Source organism: Humulus lupulus, chromosome X, assembly GCF_963169125.1.
Source record: "Humulus lupulus chromosome X, drHumLupu1.1, whole genome shotgun sequence".
Classification (NCBI taxonomy): Eukaryota; Viridiplantae; Streptophyta; class Magnoliopsida; order Rosales; family Cannabaceae; genus Humulus; species Humulus lupulus.
Genome location: NC_084802.1, coordinates 104,089,086 through 104,100,327, shown reverse-complemented (window position 1 = coordinate 104,100,327; position 11,242 = coordinate 104,089,086). Strand labels below are relative to the sequence as shown.

Below are 11,242 nucleotides of genomic sequence, written 5' to 3'. Positions count from 1 at the left end.
ACTAGAGAGAGGAACTCAAATTACAAATGTACATAAATATAAATATACATATACATATAAATATTTATATAAATGTTTATCTGGCTTTCAAGTGTCGACCAAACCAAACTACTTGTGCGTTCTTCTTAATTAGTATCATACTTCAGTTTTTATGCTAGAGTAGACTAAACAAGAGGTACATTCATTTCAAAAATGAATCCGAATAAGGTTTCTACTTCCGTGACTCGTGCAGATAGTCGTGCTCAAGTTTTATGTGATAGGATGTTATATTGCACGTCTAAAAAGCATGATTGGATAGTTATGCCTTATAACCATGGGTAAGTTTAATTATTATGCTTTTCATTGATACAAACAAATAGAATTTAAAGTTAACAATTGTGTAATACTTGTTCTTTCAACAGGGAGCATTGGATGTTATTTTTATTATATTCCAATTGGCATTATTGTTGTTTTCTCGATCCTCTCAATGCACCATTAGATAACAGGACAGCCATCAAGGAGACCATCCATGATGCATTTGAGATGTATTTCACAGAAAGAATGAAAGCACGTCAAAAGATCAACAAACGCCCATCGGGAGTAAAGTATTTCCAACCTACGGTATGTTTCTATTTGTATATAGTTTATGTATATGTAAAGATGTTTAAGATATTTAATACTAAGAATTATACATGTATTACCAATCTTTATATAGTGCCGTAAACAACCAAACAATATCGACTGCGGATATTACGTTATGAGGATGATGAAGAATGTACTTATCAATGCCCCTCATATCAAACATTTCTTGTCGAAACAGGTAACAAACAGTATACAACTACATAATATTAATCTAGTATAATTTTTGTATATGCTTTGAATTTATTACCACTAATATAGCTCTAATTAAAGTTTTGTTTCTTTTTTTTTTTCCAGTTCACCTCTGACAAACCATATACTACTCAAGAAATTGACGAAGTTCGAGAAGAATGGGCAATGTCATTTTTACAATTGGTTAGAGCAAAATGAATGATGTTATAGCTAGCTAATTACAATACACATGTTCAGAAATTTTAAATTTATTTTGCAAATTTTTTTTCCATTTTTTTAGTATTTTCTTTTCAAATTTCTTTTAATACATTTTCAACACTCAAATTGATATATATTTTTAAATTAAAGTGAAAATTGTAGGTGCATTTTTTTTTTTAAAAAAAATTACTTTTAAGGGCATGCAAAGCGAGTCCTAAAAAATTAATTAAAGACACTCAATGGGATTTTTTAGGACTAGCAACGCGAGTCCTAAAAAATCACTTAAAGGCACTTAACCAGATTTTTTAGGACTCGCAAAGCGAGTCCTAAAAAATCACTTAAAGGCACTCAACCAGATTTTTTAGGACTCGCATTGCGAGTCCTAAAATCTTTCTTTTAGGACTCGGAAAGCGAGTCCTAAAAAATCACTTAAAGGCACTCAACCAGATTTTTTAGGACTCGCATTGCGAGTCCTAAAAACTTTCTTTTAGGACTCGCAAAGCGAGTCCTAAAAAATCTATTAAAGGCACTCAACCATATATTTTAGGACTCGCAAAGCGAGTCCTAAAAAATCTATTAAAGGCACTCAACCAGATTTTTTAGGACTCGCATTGCGAGTCCTAAAAAACCTTAGTTTTTAAGGCTCTCAAATAGAGGACTCGCGCCCCGCGAGTCCTAAAAAATTTTTTAGGACTCGCAATGCTAGTCTTAAAAAATCTTTTTTGTAGTAGTGTGTTGCCGTTTGTATCATCTTCATGATTGCTGATTAAATATCCATTTTCTCTTTTTATTTATGATTCGACTTTGCGATACATTTCTCGAGTGTAGAATTTGGAACATTGTTCATAATAGATCCTTAGTGCATCTGTTTGATCTGGGAGCTGGGACAGCGTGTTCTTACTTGTATAGTCATGTTGCATCTCGATGTGCCTCATCTTTGTAACTGTCAGGTCTATTGCTGTAACAAATTCATGTAGGGTGTATCTTTTCAACAATAATTTTTTAAGGAAAAAATTCATAGATTCACATCATTGTGTTGTTCTCATTCCAGCAACAAACTAACTGTGGAGGTAGGTTTCTGCCTACATACCCCTCGAGCTATACTGTAACTGGCACCATTCATTGTCCACCATTTGATGTAGATTGATACATTAAGTAGTACTAGTAGTTCATGCAAGTTACTTTCCTCCTTTAAGATTTTTAAACAACACTAAACAAAAAAAAAGTTACAGATAAGTTCGAAACACCATAAACTTAGACAAAAGGGAAAATAGATCTTTCCATGACTCTAGTGGACCAACTGATAACTATTCTGACCATGACTAACGTGGATTATAATCATCCTTAGTTACATAGTATTAATAACCATAGAAAGATGAACTAGTTCAGGCTTTTTTCAATCAATTTGGACCACATCTGAATAATCATTGTCCATATCACTAATATCGGCAGCTCGGTCGGTATGCTTGTCAATTACTCACAATTTTTCGATAAATTCTTGTGCCCCTTCCACAATGGCGTACAACATGGTAAAAAAATCAAGTGAGACACTATGCCCTCTTCATGTGTGTTTAGAAGCTACACCACGAAGCCTTCGATCTCGTTTTTGGAGAGATTCTTGGATGACATAGTTTGCACAACCACCTGTTCCAACTGATCAGAGACGACGACTATGCTCATATGCAGGAGTTGCACGTCGTTCACTCCTTGAACTAGCAGGACTTTCCATTGTCACAGTGCGGTTAGGAGTAGTGAAGCCTTCAGAAGACATTTTCTTCAGCTTAGGAGTTATGTTCTATGATTAGCTCAAAAATTATGTTGCACTTTACGTGAAAGAGGTTGCCATACAATCATGTAAATAGATAATATTAGAAACTATGTATTTGGAGACTAGTCATAAGTTTATTTAATAATCTATCCCCTGAACATGTTTTTTTATTAGCTAATGCTAGATGTAGTAAGTCTGACAATACTTTTATAATATAACATTGGCGAGAGATTCATGATTATAGTTATATACAATGGATTAATTGAAGAGTTTTGGATAAATGATTGTTTTTTCGAATGACTATTGCTTGCTTTATAAGTGGAACTGTAATTAACCCAATCTTGGTTTGACTGAGTTTGCATCAATGCCAAACCTAGTGCATAAACCATAGTGTTATGTATTAGGTAATGCGTTTATGTTAAATAATGAGAAAATAATAAAGGTGTCTTACAATATTTCATGGAAAATGAAACATTGGGTTCCTCTAAAATAGCCCATGCATTTAACAATTGATATTTGGAGGTGATAAGAACATGTCATATCATGTTAAATGATAGTTACTTAATTAAAGTAATACAAGCACTCTCATTTAGAAGTGGTTAACTTCGGTTAAATTTATACATGCTATAATGGTTAACAACTGAGGCCCACGTAAGATCTAAATTAAGCTTTCAATAAACTCTAATTGACACTTGCATTTTCCTTTACTCACATTATGCTAATTCTATTGGGACACGAACAATTAATATGGTGTAGATTAATATGTTGCATATGTTTGAAACTATTAAAAAAATGTCCTTTTATATTTAGTAATATTTTTAATTTAAAAGTAGTAGATATCATTAAAAAAATATAACAAATGTAATTACATCTATATATAAGTTTGAAACCTCTAAAAATATGTCTATTTGTACTTTAAAATAGTTTTAAATTTAAAGTAAAAGGAAAAAAAATATTCCAATTAATATAATTGAATATAAAAAAAAAAATTATACAAATTTAATTACAAACGAACACTAATTAGGGTGGTAATGCCTGGCTGTACTAATTAGGTAGTATCGACTTCTCAGCAACACATTGTAGTTCTCTGAGACATTGATTAAGGTGGTACTACCTAATTGGGACTCATTTCGATTCGCCTAGACACGCATTAGTGTGAGGTCATTGAACTTGGAGTCGTTTTGATGCCACTTGTCTCGCAATAGGACGGTAATGCCTAGCGGCACAAATTCGGGAATGCCGACTTCTCTGAAACTCATTATGGTTCACTGAGACACTAATTAGGGTGGTTGTACCTGATTGGGACTCGTTTAAATTTTCCTAGACACGCATTAAGAGGCGATCATTCGAGTGGGACTCATTTCGATGATACTTGTACCGCATTAGGGTGGTAATGCCTAGCGACACTAATTTAGGAGCACCAACTTCACTGTAATTCATTATGGTTCACTGAGAGACTAATTTGGGTTGTTGTACCCAATTGGGACTCATTTTGATTCGCCTAAACACGCATTAGGGTGAGGTCATTCGAGTTGGACTTGTTTCGATGCCACTTTTCCCACATTAGGGTGGCAATGCCTAGCGGCACTAATGCGAGATCACCAGCTACTCTACAACTCATAGTGGTTAGACACTGATTAGGGTGGTCATACCCAATTGGTACTCGTTTCAATTCACCTAGACATGCATTAGAGTGAGGTCATTCGAGTGGGACTCGTTTCGATCCCACTTGTCCCGTATTACGGTGGTAGTGCCTAGCGACACAAATTCGAGAGCACCAACTTCTCTGCAACTCATTGGGGTTCACCGAAGCACTAATTAGGGTAATTGTAACCCATTGAGACTTGTTTCAATTCGCCTAGATACGCATTAGGGTGAAGTCATTCAAGTTGGAGTCATTTTGATACTACTTGTCCAACATTAGGGTGGTAGTACCTAGCGGCACTAATTCGGGATCATCAACTTCTCTGCAACTGATAGTGGTTCTTCGAGAAGCTGATTAGAGTGCTAATACCCAATTGGGACTCATTTCATTTCGAATAGACAAGCATTAGGGTAAGGCCATTCGAGTAGGACTCGTTTCGTAGACATTTGTCCTGCATTAGGACCGTAATGCCTACCGACACTAATTAGGGTAATAGTACCCGATTTTGTATCGTTTTGATTCGACTCGACGTGCATTACGGTAAGGTCATTCAAGTTGGACACGTTTCAATGCCACTTGTCCCACATTAGGGTGGTAATGCCTAGCGACACTAATATGAGAGCGTCGGCTTCTCTACAAATCATTCTTGTTCACTAAGACACTAGTTAGGGTGGTGGTACTCGATTGGGACTCATTTTGATTTTCCTATAAATGCATTAGGGTGATGTCATTGAAGTTGGACTCGTTTCGATGCCACTTGTCCCGCATTAGGATGGTAACGCGTAGCGGCACTAATTTGGGAGTGCTGAATTCTCTGCTACTCATTATGGTTCACTGAGACACTAATTTGGGTGGTTGTACCTGATTGAGACTCATTTCGATTTGCCTAGACACACATTAGAGTGGGGTCAGTTGTGTGGAATTCGTTTCAATGCCACTATGTTTCAACTCATAGTGGTTCATTGAGAAACTGATTAGGGTGGATATACTCGATTGGGAATTGTTTCAATTCGACTAGGCACGCATTAGGGCGAGGTCATTAGAGTAGGACTTGTTTCGATGCCACTTGTCCCGTATTAGGGTGGTAGTGCCTAGCGACACAAATTCGGGAGCACCGACTTCTTTACAAATCAATGTGATTAACCAAGAAATAATTAGGGTAATTGTACCCAATTGGGACTTGTTTCAATTTGTCTAGACACTCGTTAGGATGAGGTCAATCAAGTTGGATTCGTTTCGATGCCACTTGTCCCACAATAGGGTGGCAATGCCTAGCGGCACTAATTCATGAGCAACGACTTCTCTACAACTCATATTGTTCACCGAGACACTAATTAGGGTTGTAGTACCTAATCGGGACTCGTTTAGATTCATCTAGACAATAATTAGGGTAATGTCATTGAAGTTGGACTCATTTCAATTTCACATGTCCTGCATTAAGATGCTATTGCCATGCGGCACTGATTCGGGAGTGTCGACTTCTCTGCAACTAATTATGTTTCACCGAGACACTAATTAGGGTGGTTGTACTAGATTGGGACTTGTTTCGATTACCCTAGACACCCATTAGAGTGAGGTCATTACAGTGTGACTCGTGTCAATGCCACTTGTCCTGCATTGGGATGGTAATGCCTAGTCATACTAATTCAGGAGCACCAACTTCTTTGTCACTTATTGTGGTTTACCAAGAGAATAATTAGGGTGGTTGTACCCTATTGGGACTTGTTTCGATTGGCCTAGACAAAGATTAGGTTGAGGTCATTCGAGTTGGACTTGTTTCGATGTCACTTGCCCCACATTAGGGTGGCAAACCTAGGGACACAAATTTGGGATCACCAACTTCTTTGCAAATGATAGTGGTTCATCGAGACTCTGATTATGGTGATTGTACCCGATAGGCACTTGTTTCAATTTTTCTAGACATGTATTAGGGTGAGGTCGTTCGAGTGGGACTCGTTTCAATGCCACTTGTCCTCCATTATGGTGGAAATGCCTAGAGACACTAATTCGATATAACTGGCTTCTCTATAACTCATTGTTATTCTTTGAGAAACTGATTAATGTTGCTATACCCAATTATTGGGACTCGTTTAAGTTTTACTAGACACGCATTAGGGTGAGGTCATTTGAGTTGGACTCGTTTTGATGCCACTTGTCCCGCATTATGGTGGTAACGCCTAGCGGCACAAATTCGGGAGCACCAACTTCTCTGTAACTCATTATGGTTCACTGAGACTGTGATTAAGGTTATGGTACTTGATTGTGAATCATTTAAATTTTCCTAGACACACATTTGTGTGAGGTCATTCGAGTTGGACTTATTTCGATGCCACTTTTCCCACATTATGGTGGCAATGCCTAACGACACTAATTCGTGATAACCAAATTCACTGCAACTCATAGTGGTTCACCCAGACACTTATTAGGGTGGTTGTACTCCATTAGGACTCGTTTCAATTCGCCTAGACAAGTATTATGGCGAGGTCATTCAACTGGGACTCATTTTGATCCCACTTGTCCCGCATTAGGGTGGTAGTGCCCAACGACACAAATTTGGGAGCACCGATTTCTCTGCATTTCATTGGAGTTCACCAAGACACTAATTAGGGTAATTGTACCTAATAGAGACTCATTTCAATTCGCCTAGACACGCATTAGGGTGAGGCCATTTGAGTTGGACTCGTTTCGATGCCACTTGTCCCACATTAGGGTGGCAATGCCTAGCGACACTAATCTTGAACCACGAACTTCTCTGTAACTCATTGTGGTTAACCAAGAATTGATTAGGGTGGTGGTACCTGATTGGAACTCATTTCGATTTGCCTAGACACACATTAGGGTGAGGTCGTTCGAGTTGGACTTATTTCCATGCTACTTTTCCGACATTAGGGTGGCAATGCCTAACGGCACTGATTCGGGATCACCAACTTCTCTGCAACTCATAGTGGTTCACCAAGACATTGATTAGGGTGCTTGTTCTTGAATGGGACTAGTTATAACTCGCCTAGACACGAATTATAGTGAGGTCATTTGAGTGGGACTTGTTTCGACGCCACTTGTCCCACATTAGTGTGGTAGTGCCTAGCGACACAAATTCGAGAGCACTAACTTCTTTACAACTGATTTTGATTCACCGAGACACTAATTATGGTAATTGTAGAAAATTGGCACTCGTTTTAATCGCCTAGAAACGCATTAGGGTGAGGTCATTCGAGTTGGACTTGTTTCGATGCCACTTGTTCAACATTAGGGTGGCAAAGCCTAGCAGCACTAATTAAGGAGTGCCAACTTCTCTGTAACTCATTGTGGTTAACCAAGACATTTATTATTGTGGCGGTACCTGATTAGGACACATTTCAATTTTCCTAGACACATATTAGGGTGAGGTCGTTCGAGTTGGACTTATTTCGATGCTACTTTTCCACCATTAGGATGGCAATGCCTAACGACACTAATTCGGGATCACCAACTTCTATGCAACTCATAGTGGTTCTCCAAGACACTTATTAGGGTGGTTGTTCTCAATTGGGACTCGTTTCATTTCGCCTAGACATGCATTATAGTGAGGTTATTTGAGTGGGACTCGTTTCGATGCCACTTCTCCTACATTAGGGTGGTAATGCCTAGTGACACCAATGCGGGATCACCGACTTCTCTGCAACTCATTGTGATTCTTTGAGAAACTTATTAGGGTTTTTATAATCAATTATTGGGAATCATTTAAGTTTTTTGAGAAATGCATTAGGGTGAGGTCATTCGAGTTGGACTCGTTTCGATGCCACTTGTCTCGTATTATGGGTGGTAATGCCTTCTGACACTAATTCAGGAGAACCAACTTCTCTGTAACTCATTGTGGTTCTCCTAGACACTGATCAGGGTGGTGGTACCTGATTGGAACTTGTTCCAATTCGCCTAGATACGCATTATAGTGAGGTCATTTGAGTGGGGCTTGTTTCGAGGCCACTTGTCCAACACTAGGGTGGCAATGCCTAGCGACAATAATTCCGGAGCACCAACTTTTATTTAACTCATTGTGGTTCATCAAGACACTGATTAGGGTGGTGGTACCTAGTTGGAACTCATTTTGATTCGCCTAGACACTCATTAGGGTGACATCATTCAAGTCAGACCCGTTTCAATGCCACTTAGCACGCATTAGGGTGGTTGTACCTAGGAACACTAATTCCAGAGCACCGACTTCTCTGCATTTCATTGGAGTTCACCAAGACACTAATTAGGGTAATTCTACCTAATCGAGACTTGTTTGAATTCACCTAGACAAGCATTAGGGTGTGTTCATTAGAGTTAGACTCGTTTCGATGCCACTTGTCCCACATTAGCGTGGCAATGCCTAGCAGCACTAATTCGGGATCTCCAACTTCTCTGCAACTCATTGTGATTCTGTGAGAAACTGATAAGGGTTTCTATAATCAATTATTTGGAATTCTTTAAGGATCGAGACACACATTAGGGTAAGGTCATTCGAGTTGGACTCGTTTCGATGCCACTAGTCCCGTATCAAGGGTGGTGCCTTCCGGCACTAATTCAGGAGCACCAACTTCTTTGTAACTCATTGTGGTTCTCCAAGACATTGATTAGGATGGTGGTACCTGATTGGAACTCGTTTCAATTTTCCTAGACATGCATTATAGTGAGGTTATTCGAGGGTCTCAATGCCTAGAAGCAATAATTCAAGAGCACCAACATTTATGTAACTCATTGTGGTTCACAAACACATTGATTAGGGTGGGGGTACCTGATTGGGACTCGTTTTGATTCGCCTAGACACTATTAGGGTGAGGTCATTCGAGTGGGACCCGTTTGGAAGCCACTTGTCATGCATTAGGGTAATTGTACCTAGCAACACTAATTCGGGTGCACCAACTTCTCCGTATTTCATTTGAGTTCACCCAGACACTAATTAGGGTAATTCTACCTATTTGAGACTCATTTGAATTTTCCTAGACATGCATTAGGGTTTCGGTGACACTTGTCCCACATTAGAGTGGCAATGCCTAGCGGCACTAATTCAAGATCTCCGAGTTCTATGCAACTCATTGTGATTCTGTGTGAAAAGGATTAGGGTTGCCATTTGGAATCGTTTACGTTTTTTGAGACACGCATTAGGGTGACGTCATTCGAGTTGGACTCATTTCGATGCCACTTGTCTAGTATTAGGGGTGGTAATGCTTTGCGACACTAATTCCAGAGCACCAGCTCTTCTGTAACTCATTGTGGTTCAGCGAGAAACTGATTAGGGTTGTGGTAACTGATTGGAACTCATTTTGATTCGCCTAGTCACATATTAGGGTGAGGTTATTCGAGTTGGACTTATTTCGATGCTACTTTTCACACATTAAGGTTACAATGCCTAACGACACTAATTGTGGATCACCAACTTCTCTACAGCTCATAGTGGGTCATAAAGACACTGATTAGTGTGATTGAACTTGATTGGGACTCATTTCAATTCACCTACACACACATTACGGAGAGGTCATTCGAGTGGGACTCATTTCAATGTCAATTTTTCCGCATTAGGGTGGTAGTGACTAGTGACACAAATTCGAGAGCACCGACTTCTCTGTAACTCGTTCGGTTTCACCGAGACACTAATTAGGGTAATTGTACCCAATTGGCACTCATTTAAATTAGCCTAGACAAGCATATGGGTGAGATCATTTGAGTGGGACTTGTTTCGATGTAACTTGTCCTGCATTAAGGTGGGTAGTACCTAGCAACTCAAATTCAGGAGCGGCAACTTCTCTAAAACTCATTGGGGTTCATCGAGACACTAATTAGGGTAATTGTACAAGATTCAGAATTGTTTCAATTAGCCCAGACACATATTAGGGTGAGGTCATTCGAGTGGGAATCGTTTCGATGCACTTGTCCCGCATTAGGGTGGTAATGCCTAGCGACACTAATTCAGGAGCACCAACTTCTCTGTAACTCATTGTGGTTCACCTAGACACTGATTGGGACTCATTTCGATTCACCTATACACACTTTAGGGTGAGATAATTCAAGTTCTATTTACTTCGATGCTACTTTTCCCACATTGGGGTGGCAATGCTTAGCGGCACCAATTCGGGATCTCCAACTCCTCTGCAACTGATAGTGGTTCACCGAGAAGCTGTCTAGGGGGGTTGCACCCAATTAGGACTCATATAAATTTTACTAGACATATATTAGGGTGAGGTCATTCGAGTTGAACTCGTTTTGATGCCACTTTTTCCCACATTAGGGTGGCAATGCCTAGGGGCACTAATTCGGGATCACAAACTTCTCTGCAACTCATAGTGGTTCACTGAGATACTGATTAGGGTGGTTGTACTAAATAGGGACACGTTGCAATTCGCCAAGACACGCATTAGGGTGAGATCATTCGAGTGGGACACTAATTCGATATCACAAACATCGCTGCACCTTATTGTGATTCCCTGAGAAACTGATTATGGTGGTTATAGATGATTATTAGGACTCATTTAAATTTTCCTAGACACGCATTAGGGCGATGTCGATCGTGTTAGAATCATTTCGGTGCCCCTTCTCCCACATTAGGGTTGAAATGCCTAAAAGCAATAGTCTAGGATCACCAACTTCCCTACATTTGATAGTGGTTCACCGAGACACTGATTAGGGTGGTTGTGCCAGATTGGGACACATTTCCCTTTTACTAGACACGAATTAGGGTGAGGTAATTCGAGTTAGACTTGTTTCGATGCAATCTGCTCCACATTAGGGTGGCAATGCCTAGTGGCACTAATTTAGGATCACAAACTTCTCTGCAACTCATTGGGTTTCACCAAGACACTAAT

At 39.4% G+C, this 11,242-nt stretch overlaps 1 protein-coding gene across 1 annotated transcript; it reads left to right on the top strand.

Moving 5' to 3' along the window:
• Window positions 1-220: 220 nt before the first annotated feature.
• Window positions 221-1,081, top strand: LOC133804615 (uncharacterized). Its single transcript, XM_062242761.1, has 4 exons — window positions 221-317; window positions 402-600; window positions 695-799; window positions 916-1,081. Exons 1-4 carry the CDS (start codon window positions 262-264, stop codon window positions 1,006-1,008), a joined length of 453 nt encoding a protein of 150 aa, XP_062098745.1. The 5' UTR covers window positions 221-261; the 3' UTR covers window positions 1,009-1,081.
• Window positions 1,082-11,242: the final 10,161 nt, after the last annotated feature.

What these genes read in the sequence shown, in the direction of transcription:
- LOC133804615 (XM_062242761.1), top strand. Translation starts at nt 262, where the DNA reads ATGTTATATTGCACGTCTAAAAAGCATGATTGGATAGTTATGCCTTAT. An exon ending in GTTATGCCTTATAACCATGG is followed by an intron (nt 318 to 401) that starts GTAAGTTTAATT and finishes TTCTTTCAACAG; the next exon opens with GGAGCATTGGATGTTATTTT. An exon ending in TAAAGTATTTCCAACCTACG is followed by an intron (nt 601 to 694) that starts GTATGTTTCTAT and finishes ATCTTTATATAG; the next exon opens with TGCCGTAAACAACCAAACAA.